The sequence below is a fragment of the Salmo trutta genome, chromosome 13, assembly GCF_901001165.1.
Source record: "Salmo trutta chromosome 13, fSalTru1.1, whole genome shotgun sequence".
Taxonomy (NCBI): Eukaryota; Metazoa; Chordata; class Actinopteri; order Salmoniformes; family Salmonidae; genus Salmo; species Salmo trutta.
Window position 1 is genome coordinate 438,480 of NC_042969.1, and position 26,054 is coordinate 464,533.

General features: G+C 44.9%; 1 protein-coding gene across 3 annotated transcripts in view; it reads left to right on the plus strand.

Moving 5' to 3' along the window:
• LOC115205046 (ecto-NOX disulfide-thiol exchanger 2) overlaps nucleotides 1-26,054 on the plus strand; it is a 250,544-nt gene that overhangs the window by 163,167 nt on the left and 61,323 nt on the right. For 2 of the 3 annotated variants that reach the window (XM_029770607.1, XM_029770608.1), the window contains exon 4: nucleotides 24,373-24,531. In XM_029770607.1, coding sequence (XP_029626467.1) covers nucleotides 24,373-24,531 — 159 coding nt within the window. Of the gene's footprint in view, nucleotides 1-10,163; nucleotides 10,274-24,372; nucleotides 24,532-26,054 lie in introns of those variants that run through there. The other variant, XM_029770609.1, reaches the window with a different exon arrangement.

Below are 26,054 nucleotides of genomic sequence, written 5' to 3' on the forward strand. Positions count from 1 at the left end.
GTGAACGTGCCTTAGGCATGCTGCAAGGAGGCATGAGGACTGCAGATGTGGTCAGGGCAATAAATTGCAATGTCCGTACTGTGAGACGCCTAAGCCAGCGCTACAGGGAGACAGGACGGACAGCTGATCATCCTCGCAGTGGAAGCATCTATATCCACAGTAAAACGAGTCCTATATCGACATAACCTGAAAGGCCGCTCAGCAAGGAAGAAGCCGCTGCTCAAAATCCGCCAGAAAAAAGCCAGACTACGGTTTGCAACTGCACATGGGGACAAAGATCGTACTTTTTGGAGAAATGTCCTCTGGTCTGATGAAACAAAAATGGAACTGTTTGGCCATAATGACCATCGTTATGTTTGGAGGAAAAAGGGGGAGGCTTGCAAGCTGAAGAACACCGTCCCAACCGTGAAGCACGGGGTTGGCAGCATCAAGTTGTGGGGGTGCTTTGCTGCAGGAGGGACTGGTGCACTTCACAAAATAGATGGCATCATGAGGGGGGGACAATTATTTGGCTACATTGAAGCAACATCTCAAGACATCAGTCAGGAAGGTAAAGCTTGGTCGCAAATGGGTCTTCCAAATGGACAATGACCCCAAGCATACTTCCAAAGTTGTGGCAAAATGACTTAAGGAGAACAAAGTCAAGGTATTGGAGTGGCCATCACAAAGCCCTGACCTCAATCCCATTGAAAATGTGTGGGCAGAACTGAAAAAGCGTGTGCGCGAGCAAGGAGGCCTTACAAACCTGACTCAGTTACACCAGCTCTGTCAGGAGGAATGGGCCAAAATTAACCCAACGTATTGTGGGAAGCTTGTGGAAGGCTACCCGAACCGTTTGACCCAATTTAAACAATTTAAAGGCAATGCTACCAAATACTAATTGAGTGTATGTAAACTTCTGACCCACTGGGAATGTGATGAAGGAAATAAAAGCTGAAATAAATCATTCTCTCTACAATTATTCTGACATTTCACATTCTTAAAATAAAGTGGTCATCCTAACTAACCTAAGACAGGGAATTTTTACGAGGATTAAATATCAGGAAATGTGAAAAATGTACTTGGCTAAGGTGTATGTAAACTTCCGACTTTAACTGTGTGTGTATATATATATATATATATATATATATATATATATATATATATATATATATATATATATTAATATATATATATATATATATTAATATATATATGTGTATATATGTATATATATATATGTGTGTGTGTGTGTGTGTGTGTGTGTGTGTGTGTGTGTATGTATATATATATAAATATATATATATATATATACACTGCTCCAAAAAATAAAGGGAACACTTAAACAACACAATGTAACTCCAAGTCAATCACACTTCTGTGAAATCAAACTGTCCACTTAGGAAGCAACACTGATTGACAATAAATTTCACATGCTGTTGTGCAAATGGAATAGACAACAGGTGGAAATTATAGGCAATTAGCAAGACACCCCCAATAAAGGAGTGGTTCTCTAGGTGGGGACCACAGACCTCTTCTCAGTTCCTATGCTTCCTGGCTGATGTTTTGGTCACTTTTGAATGCTGGCGGTGCTTTCACTCTAGTGGTAGCATGAGACGGAGTCTACAACCCACACAAGTGGCTCAGGTAGTGCAGCTCATCCAGGATGGCACATCAATGCGAGCTGTGGCAAGAAGGTTTGCTGTGTCTGTCAGCGTAGTGTCCAGAGCATGGAGGCGCTACCAGGAGACAGGCCAGTACATCAGGGGACGTGGAGGAGGCCGTAGGAGGGCAACAACCCAGCAGCAGGACCGCTACCTCCGCCTTTGTGCAAGGAGGAGCAGGAGAAGCACTGCCAGAGCCATGCAAAATGACCTCCAGCAGGCCACAAATGTGAATGTGTCTGCTCAAACGGTCAGAAACAGACTCCATGAGGGTGGTATGAGGGCCCGATGTCCACAGGTGGGGGTTGTGCTTACAGCCCAACACTGTGCAGGACGTTTGGCATTTGCCAGAGAACACCAAGATTGGCAAATTCGCCACTGGCGCCCTGTGCTCTTCACAGATGAAAGCAGGTTCACACTGAGCATGTGACAGACTTGACAGTGTGGAGACGCCGTGGAGAACGTTCTGCTGCCTGCAACATCCTCCAGCATGACCGGTTTGGCGGTGGGTCAGTCATGGTGTGGGGTGGCATTTCTTTGGGGGGCCGCACAGCCCTCCATGTGCTCGCCAGAGGTAGCCTGACTGCCATTAGGTACCGAGATGAGATCCTCAGACCCCTTGTGAGACCATATGCTGGTGCGGTTGACCCTGGGTTCCTCCTAATGCAAGACAAGGCTAGACCTCATGTGGCTGGAGTGTGTCAGCAGTTCCTGCAAGAGGAAGGCATTGATGCTATGGACTGGCCCGCCCGTTCCCCAGACCTGAATCCAATTGAGCACATCTGGGACATCATGTCTCGCTCCATCCACCAACGCCACGTTGCACCACAGACTGTCCAGGAGTTGGCGGATGCTTTAGTCCAGGTCTGGGAGGAGATCCCTCAGGAGACCATCCTCCACCTCATCAGGAGCATGCCCAGGCGTTGTACGGAGGTCATACAGGCACGTGGAGGCCACACACACTACTGAGCCTCATTTTGACTTGTTTTAAGGACATTACATCAAAGTTGGATCAGCCTGTAGTGTGGTTTTCCACTTTAATTTTGAGTGTGACTCCAAATCCAGACCTCCATGGGTTGATAAATTGGATTTCCATTGATTATTTTTGTGTGGTTTTGTTGTCAGCACATTCAACTATGTAAAGAAAAAAGTATTTGATAAGATTATTTCTTTCATTCAGATCTAGGATGTGTTGTTTAAGTGTTTTCTTTATTTTTTTGAGCAGTGTGTGTATATATATATATATATATATATATATATATATATATATATATATATAAATACACATATATATATATAAATACACATATATATATATATATATATATATACACACACACACACACACACACACACACACACACACACACATATATATATATATATGTATATATAGACACGCCCTATGTTTGAATAAAATCAACTATACGTAGGCTACTGAGCTTGTCTGACGTTTTAAGCACTGAATTAAAAAAATGAAGACTCACCAATTACTAAAGAGGGAGTCAGAGATCAATATTGTCTAACCTTAAGAAAAAATAACCTGTTCCCGACAAGTCTCTGAATGTCCTTGAGTGGCCCAGCCAGAGCCCGGACTGGAACCCAATCGAACATCTCTAGAGAGACCTGAAAATAGCTGTGCAACGATGCTCCCCATCCAACCTGATAGAGCTTGAGAGGATCTGCAGAGAAGAATGGGAGAAACTCCCCAAATACTGGTGTTGTCAAGCTAATTGCGTCATATGAAAGAAGACTCAAGGTTGTAATCGCTGCCATAGGTGCTTCAACAAAGTACTTAGTAAAGGGTCTGAATACTTATGTAAATTTAATGTATCTGTTTTTTATTTTCAATAAATTGACAAAAATTTATAAAAATGTGTTTTTGCTTTGTCATTATGGGGTATTATGTGTAGATTGATGAGGGGGGGAAATAATTTAATCAATTTTAGAATAAGGCTGTAACATAACAAAATGTGAAAAAGGGCAAGGGGTCTGAATACTTTCCAAATGCACTGTATATTTGCCTCTGCTCTACAAAAAAAACTTTCAGTCGACCAACAGCCTATCAACCAAACAATGGGGTCAGCCCTACAGGATTTCTAAGACCTTTCCTGAGGTGCTTTGTGTATACGAGCCCAGAGCTCCTTCTAGACTGGTGATGTTCCATCAGCGTTTGTTTAATGCTTTGGAACCGAGAGGTTGAGATGAATGAAACGCAATAAGATGCTACGCTTCTGATGTTTATTGTTTGTTAAATATCATTAAAAGAACTGCGGGGCATTTATCACTTCAACATTTCACCCCACCATCTACAATGATTTATGCAGCCATGTGTCTTTTTTCTGTCCTTATTATAATATCTTCTTTCCCCAAAGCCTTTTATAAACCGCATCCTTCAGCTTGTTTAAAAGCACATTCATATCAACAGAGCTACTGAATTATAGGCCTCACGGCAACTCCACTCCACCACATATTTCAAATGAAGTGGGCATGGAGGACGCTAATCCCACCTACTGGGTTTTTCCCTATTTCATTTAATTTGTACAGTTTACTGAGCTTCTTCCAGACTTAGCAAACTCTCTGTCCTAGTTTACTGTGCTGCCTACGCAAAATAAAATTATATTTTGTTGAGCGAGTTATAGTTTTAGAACTGTGTTGGAGAGGAAAACTCTGTGGTGTGCGTGTGTGTTTTGTCACTGAGCGCCTTGAGCCATTGGACAGCATATTGGAGCTGCTCTTAGTGCTGTTACCTTATTAGAGGACTCTCTCTCCCGCAGCTGCATTGGTATCATACCAACATTGCCAGCAGGATGGGCTGTAGTCGGTTGGCTGTGTAGTAGTGGGATTGGGGTTTCGGGGTGAGAGGGCTGTAGTCCTACTTATGAATCACCTGGAGAAACAGCTGTTCCGTAGCTTGTTATCTCTTTCTCCCACCCACGCTCTCTCCTCTGTCCCCGTTGTCTCTCTCTCCCTTTTCTCTCTCCACTCTCCTTCTTCTCTCTCCACTCTCCACCCCTCTCTCTCATTCTCTACCACTCTGCTCTGAAGCTCAAATTATCCAACAGCTTAATTACTGCCATCTCTATACTGAGTTACCACTCTGCTCCACTGCTACAAAACTCTGAACCAAAGTAAAGTAGGACAAATAATACTAATCTGGATTTCACACTGTTTAATTATACATACATTTATACAGTTGAAGTCAGAAGTTTACATACACCAAATACATTTAAACTCAGTTTTTCACAATTTCTGACATTTAATCCTAGTAACAATTCCCTGTCTTAGGTCAGTTAGATTCACCACTTTATTTTAAGTGTGAAATGTCAAAATAATAGCAGAGATAATGATTTATTTCAGCTTTTATCATATTCCCAGTGGGTCAGAAGTATTTCTCCTGACAGAGCTGGTGTAACTGAGTCAGGTTTGTAGGCTGGGATGGTGTTCTTTGGCTTGCAAGCCTCCCCCTTTTTCCTACGGACATAAGAATGGTCATTATGGCCAAACAGTTATATTTCTGTTTCATCGGACCAGAGGACATTTCTCCAAAAAGTACAATCTATGTCCCCATGTGCAGTTGCAAACCGTAGTCTGGCTTTTTTATGGCGGTTTTGGAGCAGTGGCTTCTTCCTTGCTGAGCGGAAATTGCTCCCAAGGATGAACCAGACTTGTGGAGGTCTTCAATTTTTTTTCTGAGGTCTTGGCTGATTTCTTTTGATTTTCCCATGATGTCAAGGAAAGAGGCACTGAGTTTGAAGGTAGGCCTTGAAATGCATCCACAGGTACACCTCCAATTGACTCAAATTATGTCAATTAGCCTATCAGAAGCTTCTAAAGCCATGACATAATTTCGGGAATATTCCAAGCTGTTTAAAGGCACAGTCAACTTAGTGTACGTAAACTTCTAACCCACCGGAATTGTGATACAGTGAATTATAAGTGAAATAATCTGTCTGTAAACAATTGTTGGAAAAATTACTTGTGTCATGCACAAAGTAGATGTCCTAACCGACTTGCCAAAACTATCATTTGTTAACAAGAAATTTGTGGAGTGGTTGAAAAACAAGTTTTAATGACTCCAACCTATGTGTATGTAACTTCCGACTTCAACTGTATGTAATCAACAGTGTTGGCTTTGTACCGCTCTGAAAGACCTATCCTTTAGAACACAGAACATCCCTACCACAGAACAATCACAACTGGACATTTTCTGGGCCTCTGTCTCTATTTGAGTCCACATGTGCTCTCAATGGCCCAGAAAGGAAGAGACTAATATTGCATTACAGTAGCGTTTGTCATGGCTTTTATAAAACCTGATTGAAGACAAACCAATCCAGACTATAATTAGGACCATATGAAATATTCTATGGCTTTCGCATCTCTGTTTCCTCCTCCTCTTTTCCTCCTCTCTCGCTGTCTGGTTTTCAAAGTGGGGACCTCCCCAGAAACCATTTATTATCCAAGACACTTGACACATTAAAAGGGAATGGAAACACTTTAGGAAGTACATCTAAGCAAAGAGATGTATTCGATCCACTAATACTAAACATGTGCATTTAACATAAAAACATCTCTATATTTTGTATTTTGATCGTCAACAAGGTTTATTTGATCCATGGTCAGCGGAATTTTTAACCTGCTTGCATCCCACCCTAGTCAACAGCCAGTGGAATTGCGTCGCGCGAAATACAAATACCTCATAAATGCTATAACTTCAATTTCTCAAACATATGACTATTTTACACCATTTTATAGATACACCTCTCCTGAATCGAATCACGTTGTCCGATTTCAAAAAGGCTTTATAGCAAAAGCAAAACATTAGATTATGTTAGGAGAGTACCCAGCCAAAAATAATCACACTGCCATTTTCAAAGCAACTAGCATGCATCACAAATACCCAAAACACAGCTAAATGCAGCACTAACCTTTGACAATCTTCATCAGATGACACTCCTAGGACATCATGTTACACAATACATGGATCTTTTGTTCGATAAAGTTCATATTTATATATAAAAACAGCATTTTACATCGGAGCGTGACGTTTAGAAAATATTTTCCCTCAAATGCTTCCGGTGGACCAGCGCTACAATTTACAAAATTACTATTCGAAAACATTGTTAAAATGTAATATTGTCATTCAAAGAATTATAGATTAACCTCTATGGGACCGGCGGGACGAATTCGTCCCACCTACGTAACAGCCAGTTGAATCCTGTGGCGCGATTTTTTTAAACGTTTGAAATACTATTACTTCAATTTCTCAAACATATGACTATTTTACAGCTATTTAAAGACAAGACTCTCGTTAATCTAACCACACTGTCCGATTTCAAAAAGGCTTTACAACGAAAGCAAAACATTACATTATGTCAGGAGAGTGCCCAGCCAGAAATAATCAGACACCCATTTTTCAAGCTAGCATATAATGTCACAAAAACCCAAACCACAGCTAAATGCAGCACTAACCTTTTATGATCTTCATCAGATGACACACCTAGGACATTATGTTATACAATACATGCATGTCTGTTCAATCAAGTTCATATTTATATCAAAAACCAGCTTTTCACATTAGCATGTGACGTTCAGAAAAAGCATACCCCCCGCAAACTTCCGGGGAATTTACTAACAATTTGCTAAATTACTCACGATAAACGTTCACAAAAAGCATAACAATTATTTTAAGAATTATAGATACATTACTCCTCTATGCACTCTATGTCCGATTGTAAAATAGCTTTTCGGATGAAGCACATTTTGCAATATTCTAAGTACATAGCCCAGCCATCACGGGCTAGCTATTTAGACACCCACCCAGTTTAGCCTTCACCAAAATCACATTTCCTATAAGAAAAATGGTCTTACCTTTCCTGTTCTTCATCAGAATGCACTCCCAGGACTTCTACTTCAATAACAAATGTAGGTTTGGTCCCAAATAATCCATCGTTATATCCAAACAGCGGCGTTTTGTTCGTGCGTTCTAGACACTATCAGAATGGTAAATCAAGGTCGTGCGCATGGCGCAGAACGTGACAAAACAATTCTAAATATTCCATTACCGTACTTCGAAGCATGTCAACCGCTGTTTAAAATACATTTTTATGCAATTTATCTCGTAGAAAAGCGATAATATTCCGACCGGGAATCTGCAATTAGCTAAACAGCCGAAGGAAAATACAGCACGGGGTCAAATCGCGCACACGCCTAATTCTATTGTCCTCTGATGGGACACTTGGAAAAGGGGATTCTGTGTTTCAGCCTGAGGCTGCCTCGTCATCCTTCAGGTTTTTCCCGGGCTCTGAGAGCCTATTGGAGCCCTAGGAATTGTCACGTTACAGCTAAGATCCTGACTCTTCAATAAACAGAAGCAAGAACAACAACACCTTGTCAGACAGGGTACTTCCTGCATGAAACCTTGTCAGGTTTTTGCCTGCCATAGGAGTTCTGTTATACTCACAGACACCATTCAAACAGTTTTAGAAACTTTAGGGTGTTTTCTATCCAAACCTGAACAATAATATGCATATTCTAGCTTCTGAGTTGGTGTAGGAGGCAGTTAAAAATGGGCACATATTATTTCCAAAATTCTCAATACTGCCCCCTAGCCCGTAGAGGTTAACATCTCGTGAATGCAACCGCATTGCCAGATTTAAAAATAACTTTACTGGGAAATCACACTTTGCAATAAACGAGGTGCTATGCTCAGAAAAATAGGCTAGGCGATACAGGTTAGCGCCATCTTGGAACCATCTAAAATCAAATATACTATTGTAAATATTCCCTTACCTTTGATTATCTTCATCAGAAGGCACTTCCAGGAATCCCAGGTCCACAACAAATGTAGTTCTGTTCGAAAAAGTTAATAATTTATGTCGCAATAGCTCCTTCTTGTTAGCGCGTTCCGAAGGCTACTCATGATGTACGAGGCGCGCGGGACTTGTCGTCACGAATTTGCAAAAAATATATATTTACATTCGTTCAAACATGTCAAACGTTGTATAACATAAATCTTTAGGGCGTTTTTCAATCAGAGCTTCAATAATATTCAAGGCGGACGATTGCATTGTCTTACTAAATGTTTCGGAATGAGAGGGTACCCATGGGCACCCGCGTCATAGTAGTAATGGCCCTCCCCCTATGACCAACTTTCCAGGCCTCTCGTTCGGTCAGTTTTTACCGGAGAAGACTCAAACCACTTTGTAAAGACTGTTGACATTTAGTGGAAGCCTTAGGAAGCTAAATGAATCCTAACTCACGGTGTGTTTCATAGGCAAAGTGTTGAAGGTGATTCCACAAATCAGATTTCCACTTCCTGCTTGGAATCTTCTCAGGTTTTGGCCTGCCATATGAGTTCTGTTATACTCACAGACACCATTCAAACAGTTTTAGAAACTTTAGAGTGTTTTCTATCCAAATCTACTAATTATATGCATATTCTAGTTACTGGGCAGGAGTAGTAACCAGATTAAATCGGGTACGTTTTTAATCTGGCCGTGCAAATACTGCCCCCTAGCCCCAACAGGTTAATTGCCATAGTAACGACTGACGCCAATGCGGCAGGAATCAACACATTGGCTCTGGTATTGAGTTTTTCGCACGGAGTTTGAACCGAAAAGATTTAAGTTAGGAGCGGACTACAAAGATGGCAATAACAAGTAGTAATTCAAACATGAACTGTATAGCCCCAGGCTGTATGAATTGGCAGCAAAAAAATCCCTCGGTAAACTACCATCCTGTCCAAGGATCCACAACTTTTGAAGAAGTGGCTCCATGTCCTGAAGAGGAAGGACGTGCCAGCTCGAGCTAGCAGGATCTGCAGACAGCACTTCGCGGAGGCAGACCTTTGCGATGAAGGGCACTTTCAATCAGGCAACCGGGAGTTTCAGAATGGAAAGGAGTCATACGCCTACGTTGAAGCCCTCTGCTTGTGCCTCCGATTGACATTTCGAGAGTTATGGTGTAGGTGTTACCGACCGACCATCATCAACATCGCTGACTTTGGAGTCAAGCAAAAGCGACTGAATGCGAGTCAATGCAATGAAGTCTGAGGTAACGTTAACCGGTCATGACTGTTGTTGACTAGCCTAGCGTTAGACACCGGATAACTTTGTTGCAACTCTAGTTGAAGGTAACTAGCATCGGAAGTGTTTTGTGTAACACCCCCAGCAAATAACGTTAGCAAGCAACTCAACTGCAACTAAAATTGCAACAGTTTATCCGTGTACCCCTGTTATTAGGTAGTTACTGTAGCTAGCTTCCACCTCAGATAGTCAAGTACTGTAATATATTTTGTTGACATTTGTTTTTGTAATGTTTTGTTAGCGCCACCTCATTTAGCTAGACTGAAGTTGACATAGCTAATGTTTGCTGAAAAATAAATGTCCCTGTATTTGCTGTGAGTGTGTGTGTGTGTGTGTGTGTGTGTGTGTGTGTGTGTGTGTGTGTGTGTGTGTGTGTGTGTGTGTGTGTGTGTTGACAATACATTCAAGACAGGAAGCTTGTTAATGCCAACTGATATATTTGGGTTCAGTTGTTTTAACAAAATGTTTTTTTTTTTTTAGGATGACGTCTTCATCCTTGAAAATGTTTTCATCCTGGAGGAGACTGTGCAGGAAGCAGAAGAGGTACATGCAAATCCATGATTCTTGAATATAACTAAAGCCTAATAGATGCCTTAATTGTTTTCTACCAACAGCAAGAACAGTTAGTACAGCATGCCAAACTGACTCCTGGGTGCCAGAGTGTTCCTGTGCTGCGGTGGAGAAGAGGTCCACCGGGACTATCACTAAAGAGCTCGGGGCCCAGCTAGATTAAGCTCACAACCATCAGTATACAACTGAGTCCTGCCCCTATACTCCACAAATGGGGCTGACAGAGAGTGAGATCAGTGAAGACCACAACACGAACCTGAGAGCTCAGAATCACAATCATTACAGTGTGAGCCAAGATATACTATGGATCACTTTGGGGGAGCGGGATGGTGTTCAGGCCATTCAACAGCGAATTAAGATACACACATCCATAAAGGGAATCGGGGTGGAATTGTTTTTCAGCTAATTTGTTTTTTACCCATTTCAACCCGTTTTTAAAGTCAATTCAACACATCAGGTATCCACTTGCTGTCAGAATCTGTCTCATGGTTTTGCCTGCCAAATGAGTTCTGTTATACTCACAGACACCATTCAAACAGTTTTAGAAACTTTAGGGTGTTTTCTATCCATATATAATAAGTATATGCATATTCTAGTTACTGGGTAGGATTAGTAACCAGATTAAATCGGGTAAATTTTTTTATCCAGCCGTGAAAATACTGCCCCCTATACCCTAACAGGTTAACCTTGTCCCAATGGATGTGCTACCTTGTCCTGGTCCTGCTGTTTTGACTCTCTCTCTCAACCTATGAATGCTCAGCTATAAAAAGCCAACACCTCAGGAGAAAATGTCAGTTGAACTGTTGCACCCTCTATAACCACTGTGGTTATTATTTTGATATAAAAAGGGCTTTTGTAAAATACATTTGTGATTGATTGTTTGCTGTGCTGGATGCTGTGTATTCACTAACTGTCAGTAATGAGACATTTTTATAGTATCTGTAACATATTTTGGGGTGTATTTAATCTGCATCTTAACTTTTTAAAGTGGCAATTAGCAGTAGAAATAATAACAAAGTGTCTCCCTGCTCCTCTTTCAGTAAAAAGCTGAGAGATGCGGCTGGAAAATGTAACCACTCTTAAATTCAAATACAGAGCTATAGATGCAAGGACTGACCATCCATGATATCAACATTGTAATCCTGTTTCTGTGATCTGTTTCCACTACCATGTACCCAGTTCGCTTTGGATAAAGGCGTCTGCTAAATTACATATATTATTAAAGTCCACTTTGACTCTGCCAACTAGTGTAGCTGCCCAGTGTAGTTATCATTCCTTTCCAATAGATGGCAGCCAAAGCTAGTTGAATTCACTACTCTAACGACAGGGACATGGGATTTGTTTTATCTTCAAAGCAAGCTTATCTGGTTACGCTTGAACCTGTTGTTATAGTGGACAAGCTAACAAATACTATTTTTTACATAAGGCGCAGGCATAGATTTAATAAATTAATTGGTTTTATTCAAACTTTTATTCAATGCCTTTGCTTTTGGGTATGCGCGCCTTATGGAAGAAACAACACACGCAGGGATGAGACGCCGTATACCTCGTCCAATTCTCCCTTGTGCCCATAGCTTGAACTGGCGATAAACTGCCAGCCTGTATGCTCCGTAAACAAAATAATAAGAAAAGTTAGTCTGATACCGAAACTAAATCACAATGTATTTATAATGAGCACGCCCCATTATTGGTTAGAATGAGATTTCATGAATCATGATGCTTTCTGTGATTCGAACTGGGTATAACATTGTTATAGGATACTGATTGTATATATTGAGCACCTATCCACTACTGATATTATCCTTAAACAATTTTTAATCAAGCAACATTTCACCAGTTATTTAACTGGCATATCGGCTGCTAACTAGTCGCGTAACCGCTTCTGCCAGGAAGTCCATAAGGATTAGTCACACGTCCAATAAATACATCGCCATCCAGACAGACTGACAGGAACCTCTGACTGGATGTAATACAGTCACCATCCAGACAGACTGACAGGAACACATTTACATTTACATTTAAGTCATTTAGCAGACGCTCTTATCCAGAGCGACTTACAAATTGGTGGATTCACCTTATGATATCCAGTGGAACAACCACTTTACAATAGTACATCTATATCTTTTAAGGGGGGGGGGGTTAGGAGGATTACTTTATCCTATCCTAGGTATTCCTTAAAGAGGTGGGGTTTCAGGTGTCTCCGGAAGGTGGTGATTGACTCCGCTGTCCTGGCGTCGTGAGGGAGCTTGTTCCATCATTGGGGTGCCAGAGCAGCGAACAGTTTTGACTGGGCTGAGCGGGAACTGTGCTTCCTCAGAGGTAGGGAGGCGAGCAGGCCAGAGGTGGATGAACGCAGTGCCCTTGTTTGGGTGTAGGGCCTGATCAGAGCCTGAAGGTACGGAGGTGCCGTTCCCCTCACAGCTCCGTAGGCAAGCACCATGGTCTTGTAGCGGATGTGAGCTTCAACTGGAAGCCAGTGGAGAGAGCGGAGGAGCAGGGTGACGTGAGAGAACTTGGGAAGGTTGAACACCAGACGGGCTGCGGCGTTCTGGATGAGTTGAAGGGGTTTAATGGCACAGGCAGGGAGCCCAGCCAACAGCGAGTTGCAGTAATCCAGACGGGAGATGACAAGTGCCTGGATTAGGACCTGCGCCGCTTCCTGTGTGAGGCAGGGTCGTACTCTGCGAATGTTGTAGAGCATGAACCTACAGGATTGGGTCACCGGCCTGATGTTAGTAGAGAACGACAGGGTGTTGTCCAGGGTCACGCCAAGGTTCTTAGCACTCTGGGAGGAGGACACAGTGGAGTTGTCAACCGTGATGGCGAGATCATGGAACGGGCAGTCCTTCCCCGGGAGGAAGAGCAGCTCTGTCTTGCCGAGGTTCAGCTTGAGGTGGTGATCCGTCATCCACACTGATATGTCTGCCAGACATGCAGAGATGCGATTCGCCACCTGGTTATCAGAAGGGGGAAAGGAGAAGATTAATTGTGTGTCGTCTGCATAGCAATGATATGAGAGACCATGTGAGGATATGACAGAGCCAAGTGACTTGGTGTATAGCGAGAATAGGAGAGGGCCTAGAACAGAGCCCTGGGGGACACCAGTGGTGAGAGCACATGGTGCGGAGACAGATTCTCGCCACGCCACCTGGTAGGAGCGACCTGTCAGGTAGGATGCAATCCAAGCGTGGGCCGCGCCGGAGATGCCCAACTCGGAGAGGGTGGAGAGGAGGATCTGATGGTTCACCGTATCAAAGGCAGCAGATAGGTCTAGGAGGATGAGAGCAGAGGAGAGAGAGTTAGCTTTAGCAGTGCGGAAAGCCTCCGTGACACAGAGAAGAGCAGTCTCAGTTGAATGACCAGTCTTGAAACCTGACTGATTTGGATCAAGATGGTCATTCTGAGAGAGATAGCAGGAGAGCTGGCCAAGGATGGCACGTTCAAGAGTTTTGGAGAGAAAAGAAAGAAGGGATACTGGTCTGTAGTTGTTGACGTCGGAGGGATCGAGTGTAGGTTTTTTCAGAAGGGGTGCAACTCTCGCTCTCTTAAAGACGGAAGGGACGTAGCCAGCGGTCAAGGATGAGTTGATGAGCGAGGTGAGGTAAGGGAGAAGGTCTCCGAAAATGGTCTGGAGAAGAGAGGAGGGGATAGGGTCAAGCGGGCAGGTTGTTGGGCGGCCGGCCGTCACAAGATGCGAGATTTCATCTGGAGAGAGAAGGGAGAAAGAGGTCAAAGCACAGGGTAGGGCAGTGTGAGCAGGACCAGCGGTGTCGTTTGACTTAGCAAACGAGGATCGGATGTCGTCGACCTTCTTTTCAAAATGGTTGACGAAGTCATCCGCAGAGAGGGAGGAGGGGGGGAGGAGGATTCAGGAGGGAGGAGAAGGTGGCAAAGAGCTTCTTAGGGTTAGAGGCAGATGCTTGGAATTTAGAGTGGTAGAAAGTGGTTTGTAACAGCAGAGACAGAAGAGGAAAATGTAGAGAGGAGGGAGTGAAAGGATGCCAGGTCCGCAGGGAGGCGAGTTTTCCTCCATTTCCGCTCGGCTGCCCGGAGCCCTGTTCTGTGAGCTCGCAATGAGTCGTCGAGCCACGGAGCAGGAGGAGAGGACCGAGCCGGCCGGGAGGATAGGGAACATAGAGAGTCAAAGGATGCAGAAAGGGAGGAGAGGAGGGTTGAAAAGGCAGAATCAGGGGATAGGTTGGAGAAGGTTTGAGCAAAGGGAAGAGATGATAGGATGGAAGAGGAGAGAGTAGCAGGAGAGAGCGAAGGTTGGGACGGCGCAATACCATCCGAGTAGGGGCAGAGTGAGAAGTGTTGGATGAGAGCGAGAGGGAAAAGGATACAAGGTAGTGGTCGGAGACTTGGAGGGGAGTTGCAATGAGATTAGTGGAAGAACAGCATCTAGTAAAGATGAGGTCAAGCGTATTGCCTGCCTTGTGAGTAGGGGGGAAGGTGAGAGGGTGAGGTCAAAAGAGGAGAGGAGTGGAAAGAAGGAGGCAGAGAGGAATGAGTCAAAGGTAGACGTGGGGAGGTTAAAGTCACCCAGAACTGTGAGAGGTGAGCCATCCTCAGGAAAGGAACTTATCAAGACGTCAAGCTCATTGATGAACTCTCCAAGGGAACCTGGAGGGTGATAAATGATAAGGATGTTAAGCTTGAAAGGGCTGGTAACTGTTACAGCATGGAATTCAAATGAGGAGATAGACAGATGGGTCAGGGGAGAAAGAGAGAATGTCCACTTGGGAGAGATGAGGATTCCAGTGCCACCACCCCGCTGGCCAGATGCTCTCGGGGTATGCGAGAACACGTGGGCAGACGAGGAGAGAGCAGTAAGAGTAGCAGTGTTATCTGTGGTAATCCATGTTTCCGTCAGTGCCAAAAAGTCGAGGTGCTGGAGGGTAGCATAGGCTGAGATGAATTCTGCCTTGTTGGCCGCAGACCGGCAGTTCCAGAGGCTGCCGGAGACCTGGAACTCCACGTGGGTCGTGCGCGCTGGGACCACCAGGTTAGAGTGGCAGCGGCCACGCGGTGTGAAGCGTTTGTGTGGCCTGTGCAGAGGGGAGAGGACAGGGATAGACAGACACATAGTTGACAGGCTACAGAAGAGGCTACGCTAATGCAAAGGAGATTGGAATGACAAGTGGACTACACTTCTCGAATGTTCAGAAAGTTAAGCTTACGTTCCAAAAATTGTATTGACTAAAATGACGAAGATGATACAGTACAGCTGGCTGGTGAAGTAGGCTAGCTAGCAGTGGCTGCGTTGTTGACTTTGTTTGAACGTGTAGCTGGCTAGGTAACCTCGATAGTTTCAGTACTACACCTTATCATGATACAAAAGCAACTATATAGCTAGCTAACATAGCACTAATCAAGACGTTCCTTTGTAATGTATTTAGTTTCTACAATGCTGCTCGTCGGTAATAGTTGGCTAGGTTTGGAAAAATGGCGCCGCGGGGGACAAAAATAGCTGGCTAGCTAACCTCAATAATTACTCTAAACTACACAATTATCAAACTATGACAAAGACAACTAACACTGCACTAGTCAAATCGTTCCGTTGTAATGTATTAGTTTCTACAGTGCTACTAGTCAGTAAAGGTTGGCTAGCTAGCAGTGGGTTTGATGATGACTCGGTGTGTTGACTAAGTCTGGAGGCTGGACAACGGCGGCGCGGCTGGCTAGCTAACCTTGATAATTACTCTAAACTACACAATTATCTTAGATACAAAGACAGCAAAGACAACTGTGTAGCTAGCTAACACTACACTAATCAAGTCGTTCCGTTGTAATGTAATAGTTTCTACAGTGCTGCTAGTCGGTAGAAGTTGGCTAGTTGGCTAGCTAGCAGTGTTGACTAAGTTAGGAGGACGAAAACAGCTGGCTGGCTAGCTAACCTCGATAATTACTCTAAACTACACAATTATCTTTGATACAAAGACGGCTATGTAGCTAGCTAAGAAAAAATTGCTCAGATCAAACAAATCAAACCGTTGTAATGTAATGAAATGTAATATTACCTGTGGAGCGAAGCGAAGTGCGACTACCCGCTCCAAACCCATGTGTATGTGAACCTCTGACTGGATGTAATACATCACCATGCAGACAGGATGACAGGAACCTCTGACTGGATGTAATACATCACCATCCAGACAGACTGACAGGAACCTCTGACTGGATGTAATACATCACCATCCAGACAGGATGACAGGAACCTCTGACTGGATGTAATACAGTCACCATCTAGACAGACTGACAGGAACCTCTGACTGGATGTAATACATCACCATCCAGACAGACTGACAGGAACCTCTGACTGGATGTAATACAGCCACAATCCAGACAAACTGACAGGAACCTCTGACTGGATGTAATACATCACCATCCAGACAGACTGACAGGAACCTCTGACTGGATGTAATACATCACCATCCAGACAGACTGAGAGGAACCTCTGACTGGATGTAATACAGCCACAATCCGCTGGGATTTTGGGCTGTATCACCACCATTTCTCTACAACACACACACTCCTACTCTAGCCATTATCTGGCAGACCCTCTAGCTGAGGTGTTTCAGGCGGCATGTCTGTGTTGTTACTGCTACGAGAACAAATTCTCTGATCTGGGACAACGATCAGCTCAAACATGAATGGCTTCAGTAGGTTTATTGGCACCCTAACTAACGTTATTTCATTCTCTGTAATAAACTAATTCTCAGACTTGGAGACTCGGAGCTACAGCCATTTTTGGGAGTTCCAAAATGTTCTCTCCTGCCAGTGATGCGACAATGCCAATATGGAGATTTACAGTTACAGTAGGCTGCCTTTCTAAATCCTAGTGTTTCCATTCCCCTTTAAACTGCACTTTTGATTAGATGTATTGGCTCTCTGGTAAGCAACACCACCTGCCACCAAGTCATTGCATCATCAGTCTTTCTAGAGCCAAGTATACTGAACAAAAATATAAATGCAACATGTAAAGTGTTGGTCCCATTTTTCATGAGCTGAAATAAAAGATTGCAGAAATCTCGCGTCTTGTGACGGCCGGCTGCACAACAAACTGCTCCCTTGACCCTATCCCCTCCTCTCTTCTCCAGACCATTTCCGGAGACCTTCTCCCTTACCTCACTTCGCTCATCAACTCATCCTTGACCGCTGGCCACGTCCCTTCCGTCTTTAAGAGAGCGAGAGTTGCACCCCTTCTGAAAAAACCTACACTCGATCCCTCCGATGTCAACAACTACAGACCAGTATCCCTTCTTTCTTTTCTCTCCAAAACTCTTGAACGAGCCGTCCTTGGCCAGTTCTCCTGCTATCTCTCTCAGAATGACCTTCTTGATCCAAATCAGTCAGGTTTCAAGACTGGTCATTCAACTGAGACTGCTCTTCTCTGTGTCACGGAGGCTCTCCGCACTCCTAAAGCTAACTCTCTCTCCTCTGCTCTCATCCTTCTAGACCTATCTGCTGCCTTTGATACTGTGAACCATCAGATCCTCCTCTCCACCCTCTCCGAGTTGGGCATCTCCGGCGCGGCCCACGCTTGGATTGCGTCCTACCTGACAGGTCGCTCCTACCAGGTGGCGTGGCGAGAATCTGTCTCCGCACCACGTGCTCTCACCACTGGTATCCCCCAGGGCTCTGTTCTAGGCCCTCTCCTATTCTCGCTATACACCAAGTCACTTGGCTCTGTCATATCCTCACATGGTCTCTCATATCATTGCTATGCAGACGACACACAATTAATCTTCTCCTTTCCCCCTTCTGATAACCAGGTGGCGAATCGCATCTCTGCATATCTGGCAGACATATCAGTGTGGATGACGGATCACCACCTCAAGCTGAACCTCGGCAAGACGGAGCTGCTCTTCCTCCCGGGGAAGGACTGCCCGTTCCATGATCTCGCCATCACGGTTGACAACTCCATTGTGTCCTCCTCCCAGAGTGCTAAGAACCTTGGCGTGACCCTGGACAACACCCTGTCGTTCTCCACTAACATCAAGGCGGTGACCCGATCCTGTAGGTTCATGCTCTACAACATTCGCAGAGTACGACCCTGCCTCACACAGGAAGCGGCGCAGGTCCTAATCCAGGCACTTGTCATCTCCCGTCTGGATTACTGCAACTCGCTGTTGGCTGGGCTCCCTGCCTGTGCCATTAAACCCCTTCAACTCATCCAGAGCGCCGCAGCCTGTCTGGTGTTCATCCAGAACGCCGCAGCCCGTCACCCCGCTCCTCCGCTCTCTCCACTGGCTTCCAGTTGAAGCTCGCATCCGCTACAAGACCATGGTGCTTGCCTACGGAGCTGTGAGGGGAACGGCACCTCCGTACCTTCAGGCTCTGATCAGGCCCTACACCCAAACAAGGGCACTGCGTTCATCCACCTCTGGCCTGCTCGCCTCCCTACCTCTGAGGAAGCACAGTTCCCAATCAACCCAGTCAAAACTGTTCGCTGCTCTGGCACCCAAATGGTGGAACAAGCTCCCTCACGACGCCAGGACAGCGGAGTCAATCACCACCTTCCGGAGACACCTGAAACCCCACCTCTTTAAGGAATACCTAGGATAGCATAATGTAATCCTTCTAACCCCCCCCCCCCTTAAAAGATTTAGATGCACTATTGTAAAGTGGTTGTTCCACTGGATATCATAAGGTGAATGCACCAATTTGTAAGTCGCTCTGGATAAGAGCGTCTGCTAAATGACTTAAATGTAAATGTTAAATGTACAAAAATTGTATTTCTCTGAAATTTCATGCACACATTTGTTTACATCCCTGTTAGTGAGCATTTCTCCTTTGCCAAGAGAATCGATCCACCTGACAGGTGTGGCATATCAAGAAGCTGATTAAACAGCATGATCATTACACAGGTGCAACTTGTGCTGGGGACAATAAAGGGCCATTCTAAATTGTGCAGTTTTCTCACACAACACAATGCCACAGATGTCTCAAGTTTTGAGTGAGTGTGCAATTTACATGCTGACTGTAGACATGTCCAACAGAGCTGTTGTCAGAGAATTGAAAGTTAATTTATCTACCATAAGCTGCCTCCAACGTCGTTTTTAGAGAATTTGGCAGTACACCCAACTGGCCTCACAACCACAGACCATGTGTAACCAAGCCAGCCCAGGACCTCCACATCCAGCTTCTTCACCTGCAGGATCGGATGAGGAGTGGCGTGCTCAGGAATATTTATGTCTGTAATAAAGCCCTTTTGTGGGGAAATATGAATTTTGATTGGCTGGACTTGGCTCTCCAGTGGGTGGACCTGGCTCCCAAGTGGGTGGGCCTGCGCCCCTGCCCAGTCATGTGAAATCCATAGATTAGGGCCTGATGAATTTATTTCAGTTAACTGATTTCCTTATATTAACTGTAACTCAGTAAAATATTTGAAATTGTTGTATTTGTGTTTATGTTTTTGTATTCAGTATAGCTACTGGAAGATCAGGCTCAGTCAACTGAAATAAATAAAATGCTGTGCGGGGACGGACTTGGTACTGAAGAGGTTCCGCTGTGAGGATATGTTGTTTTATGAGGACGGGGTACTGTAGAGACTCCACTATGGGGGCATGGTACCTTGCAGGGACATGCTACTGTAGAAACTACACTATTGGGACATGGTGCCTTGTGGGCACATGGTACCATAAACCCTCCACTGTGGGGACATGGTGCCTTTTGGGGACATAGCTTGCCTTGTGGAAATTGTTCTGTTAGGGCCTCTTCTAGTCCTTGCAGGAGAAAGCATGCTGGCTTATAGGGACAAGGCTTCTGTAGAGTCCCCACTCAGGACTTGTTGTCTTTCCAACTGTAGAATCTCTGCAATATCACACTTGATGTTCTATATTCACAGCGATGATGTCATTAATTTGTTTGTTTGGATTTTGATTAGAGTTGTGAGTTCTCTAGACACACTGCTGTGTATGAGGAAGATGTGTGGACAGACCAAGCTAGTTGTCAAGCCTGATGCATGTTAAACACCCACAGGGAAGCATTTAGTCTGCAACACACACACACTCATACACACCCACACACTCTTCTCTGAATTGATTTAGTCTGACAAACACACCCCTCTGAATACATAAACAGGCTCTAGGGAGGTTTCCCTGGGCACTCATACAGTTCTATCTGTTATATCCTCAACAATCACTGCCCCCTTCTAACACACACACACACACAGACACTGGGTGTATATAGTCTTAGTCTTACTGTCATCCCCTTTTTAACTATTTATACAATATACTACCTAATAGAAGCAGCAGACAGTGAAAGTAGCAAGCAAATGTTTTGGTCTCATAGGTTTGTATCTGATAATATATACTGCTCAAATAAATAAAGGGAACACTTAAACAACACAATGTAACTCCAAGTCAATCACACTTCTGTGAAATCAAACTGTCCACTTAGGAAGCAACACTGATTGACAATACATTTCACATGCTGTTGTGCAAATGGAATAGACAACAGGTGGAAATTATAGGCAATAAGCAAGACACCCCCAATAAAGGAGTGGTTCTGCAGGTGGTGACCATAGACCACTTCTCAGTTCCTATGCTTCCTGGCTGATGTTTTGGTCACTTTTGAATGCTGGCGGTGCGTTCACTCTAGTGGTAGCATGAGACGGAGTCTACAACCCACACAAGTGGCTCAGGTAGTGCAGCTCATCCAGGATGGCACATCAATGCGAGCTGTGGCAAGAAGGTTTGCTGTGTCTGTCAGCGTAGTGTCCAGAGCATGGAGGCGCTACCAGGAGACAGGCCAGTACATCAGGAGACGTGGAGGAGGCCGTAGGATGGCAACAACCCAGCAGCAGGACCGCTACCTCCGCCTTTGTGCAAGGAGGAGCAGGAGGAGCACTGCCAGAGCCATGCAAAATGACCTCCAGCAGGCCACAAATGTGCATGTGTCTGCTCAAACGGTCAGAAACAGACTCCATGAGGGTGGTATGAGGGCCCGACGTCCACAGGTGGGGGTTGTGCTTACAGCCCAACACCGTGCAGGACGTTTGGCATTTGCCAGAGAACACCAAGATTGGCAAATTCGCCACTGGCGCCCTGTGCTCTTCACAGATGAAAGCAGGTTCACACTGAGCACGTGACAGACGTGGCAGAGTCTGGAGATGCCGTAGAGAACGTTTTGCTGCCTGCAACATCCTCCAGCATGACCGGTTTGGCGGTGGGTCAGTCATGGTGTGGGGTGGCATTTCTTTGGGGGGCCGCACAGCCCTCCATGTGCTCGCCAGAGGTAGCCTGACTGCCATTAGGTACCGAGATGAGATCCTCAGACCCCTTGTGAGACCATATGCTGGTGCGGTTGGCCCTGGGTTCCTCCTAATGCAAGACAATGCAAGACCTCATGTGGCTGGAGTGTGTCAGCAGTTCCTGCAAGAGGAAGGCATTGATGCTATGGACTGGCCCGCCCGTTCCCCAGACCTGAATCCAATTGAGCACATCTGGGACATCATGTCTGGCTCCATCCACCAACGCTACGTTGCACCACAGACTGTCCAGGAGTTGGCGGATGCTTTAGTCCAGGTCTGGGAGGAGATCCCTCAGGAGACCATCCGCCACCTCATCAGGAGCATGCCCAGGCGTTGTAGGGAGGTCATACAGGCACGTGGAGGCCACACACACTACTGAGCCTCATTTTGACTTGTTTTAAGGACATTACATCAAAGTTGGATCAGCCTGTAGTGTGGTTTTCCACTTAAATGTTTAGTGTGACTCCAAATCCAGACCTCCATCGGTTGATAAATTGGATTTCCATTGATTATTTTTGTGTGATTTTGTTGTCAGCACATTCAACTATGTAAAGAAAAAGTATTTAATAAGATCATTTCTTTCATTCAGATCTAGGATGTGTTGTTTAAGTGTTCCCTTAATTTTTTTGAGCAGTGTATATGAACTATTCATATTATACAAGTAGAAGAACAAGAACTAGAGAGAGGGAGATCTTTGGCAGAGATGAAGAGAGAGGGAGATCTGGTTTAAAAGTGTGGAGGAGATTGAAAGAGCATCTCTGATAAAGAGATACATTATGTTAAGTTGAGAAGATGTCTGGCAGCACATTGAGACTGGAGCCTCTGTTCGTGTTCTAGGTGCTCCGACCTGCTCGCCTCATCAGAAAATATTACCCAGCATGCTTCATTGCAGCTCCCTGTGTCACCCTTCCTCCCTCCACCCAGCCCCCACTCTGCTGGAGGGGTGGTTTACCCTGAAAAATAGGGGGAGGAAGGGGGGAGAGGATGAGGATAAATGGAGGACTAATGTGATGTGTTGGATGGCCAGGAGGTATCTCTAGTCAAATGCCACATTTTTTTCTGGCTGGACTTTTGATTGACGGGCAGCATGAAATGTAATGACCTTAACAAACCTCTTGGAAGCTGATTGTTTTACATGGAGGGACAGGACTGTGGCATGTGTGTGTTGGCGAGTGTGTGTGCATGCTTGCGTGAAAGAGAGAGAAGAGGAGAGATGAAAAGACATAAAGATGGAGGGAGAGGGAAGAGAGATGGCGAGAGAGACCTTGTGTGGGTGGAGAGAATAAAGTTCTCCACTGATGTTTCTGTTCAAGAGGAGATCCCTGCTCTCTTTGTCTCTACAGAGTTGTACCTCTGACTGAAAGAGGCCTGTTTCACACTGAAGATATTGTTTTTGTTAGTGTGTGGGTGTTTTCAACCGAAGATGTTGAAAGATGTGAATCTTGAATTCGGGGGTTGAGTCTCCATTGTTCTGTCTGTACAGAGAATCCTACTGTAGCTACTGTAGCTGAATTTCCCTGAGAAGAACAGCTCTACTGCATGCCTCTGTCCTCTGACTGGCTCTCAATGGAATTGGACACACACACACACACACACACACACACACACACACACACACACTGGAAGGAATAAGGAAAAGGCAGCGAAATGGAAACAGCTTTGTCTTGATCAAATCATGTCTTCTCTGTGTTCAGAATGGGTCTGTGAGTGTGCCAGCTAGAAGTGTTTTCTTCAGCACTGTTCCCATTTCCGCAGTGTCAGGGTACTAAGGGGCAGTTATGAATCAGCTCACACCTGTCACAGTACGGCCCATGATAGAGCTCTGCTGTGGGCCTCACTCCCTCATTCAGAAAATGACCACTTCCACTCCTCTCTGAGACCCATCAGAGAGCTCCTCTGTGGGCCTCTCAGCCAGCCCGGAGACCAGAGCTGCCCCTGAGACTGGCCTTGGTATTCAGCAGACACAGAGTCCGCTGTACCGCTCCCTCCCTCCTCTATTTCTACTCCTGCCATCACTTCACCTCTCCTCCGCCTCGCTGGTCTGGGGAAGTCATCACCCGGGCATGAATACAAGATATGAGGTCATCAATAACGGCCACAGAGAGGGATTAAGCAGACCTAGACTTCCGGTTACTGTCTTCTCTGATTGGTCCAGCTACACGTCTAGCTTGTGACCCCCTCTCTTCCTCATCCTTCATCCTCATTTATACCTTCTTCACTCACACAGAAAGCTGAAATTATTGAAAGCTTCCTTGTCTCACAAAGTGGGATTTAAACATAATTTACATAGTGGTTAAAAAGTGGTACTTTGTTATACTCTTTTCAGTTTTGTCACAGTCAGGCCTCACATTGTGGTCCATCACACACTCACACACTCATTTCTAAAACCCTCTGCAGATACATAGCTAGTGTGTCTGTGCGTGCAGAGTGTATCCAGCTGCAATCTAAATCAATAGTCCCCTACCTGTGAAGGAAGGCTGGTTCTTTGATCCATCTCTCTCTCTCTACAGACAGAACATTAAAGGTCAGCCAATCAGCAACATAGAAGAGAGTCAGTAGAATCTCATGTAGCCGTAGCTCCACTTTAAATATGCAGGATGTCTGAATGTTCTTTTATTCATGAGAGCATGGATTCAGTTATTTATAAACTGTTTGTGTTTCACCATTGTTGACAGAACCTCCACAAAATGCTCAAGGAGAAATGCATAATGTCAAATGAAACATGAGAATGGAATAACACACATAGAAAAACATACATTTCCACAAGTATTTGTTCATCCCACGTTGAGATTTTCATGTGTGTGTGCATCTCCTTCAGATTTCGACTCAGGTCTTGGCATGATGACGGGCATCGCTCCCATGAACCCCATGATGCCTGGCCTTGGTTACGTACCCCCGCCCCCCCTTCCCCAAGATCTGCCCATCGTCAAGGAGATCATCCACTGCCAAAGCTGCACCCTCTTCCCCCCCAACCCACGTAAGTCTATTTCCCTCTATTTAACTTTAGCCGCAACCCACTACAAATCTATGGAAGTGATTGGGACAACCAAGCAATGTTTATTTTATTATGGCCAAATCACCTTCAGATAACATCAAACCAAATAATGAACTTTACAAATTGCACAGTTGCCTCTATCACTCCTATGGGTTTTTAGCCAGTGGCGGCTAAAATTTGCTGAAGTTTGTAGTGGCTGTTTAAAGAAAACCGAACCATGGATTCCAGTTTCTCCTGGCCCATAGACTACTTTCGGGGTGAGAAACCATCTGACATTAAGTTGTAAATTACTGAACTTCCCCTTTAATTAAGACATAATATGCTTACTAAACTCAGCAATAAAAGAAATGTCCCTTTTTCAAAGATCATTCGTAAAAATCCCAAAAACTTCACAGATCTTCATTGTAAAGGGTTTAAACACTGTTTCCCATGCTTGTTCAATGAACCATAAATAATTAATGAACATGCACCTGTGGATCGGTCGTTAAGACACTAACAGCTTACAGATGGCAGGCAATTAAGGTCACAGTTATGAAAACGTAGGACACTAAAGAGGCCTTTCTACTGACTCTAAAAAACACCTATAGAAAGATGCCCAGGGTCCCTGCTCATCTGCGTGAACGTGCCTTAGGCATGCTGCAAGGAGGCATGAGGACTACAGATGTGGCCAGGGCAATAAATTGCAATGTCCATACTGTAAGACGCCTAAGACAGCGCTACAGGGAGACAGGACGGACAGCTGATCGTCCTCATAGTGGCAGACCACGTGTAACAACACCTGCACAGGATCAGTACATCCGAACATCACACCTTCGGGACAGGTACAGGATGGCAACAACAACTGCCCGAGTTACACCAAGAACACACAATCCTTCCATCAGTGCTCAGACTGTCCACAATAGGCTGAGAGAGGCTGGACTGAGGGCTTGTAGTCCTGTTGTAAGGCAGGTCCTCACCAGACATCACCGGCAACAACATCGCCTATGGGCACAAACCCACCGTCGCTGGACCAGACAGGACTGGCAAAAAGTGCTCTTCACTGACAAGTCGTGGTTTTGTCTCACCAGGGGTGATGGTCGGATTTGTGATTATCGTCGAAGGAATGAGCGTTACACTGAGGCCTGTACTCTGGAGCGGGATCGATTTGGATGTGGAGGGTCTGTCATGGTCTGGGGCGGTGTGTCACAGCATCATCGGACTGAGCTTGTTGTCATTGCAGGCAATCTCAATGCTGTGCGTTATTGGGAAGACATCCTCCTCCCTCATGTGGTACCCTTTCTGCAGGCTCATCCTTACATGACCCTCCAGTATGACAATGGTGCGAAAAGTGCAAATCAATCCCAGAACAACAGCAAAGGACCTTGTGAAGATGCTGGAGGAAACAGGTCCAAAATCATCTATATCCACAGTAAAATGAGTCCTATATCGACATAACCTGAAAGGCCGCTCAGCAAGGAAGAAGCCACTGCTCCAAATCCACCATAAAAATGAAAGATGACGATTTG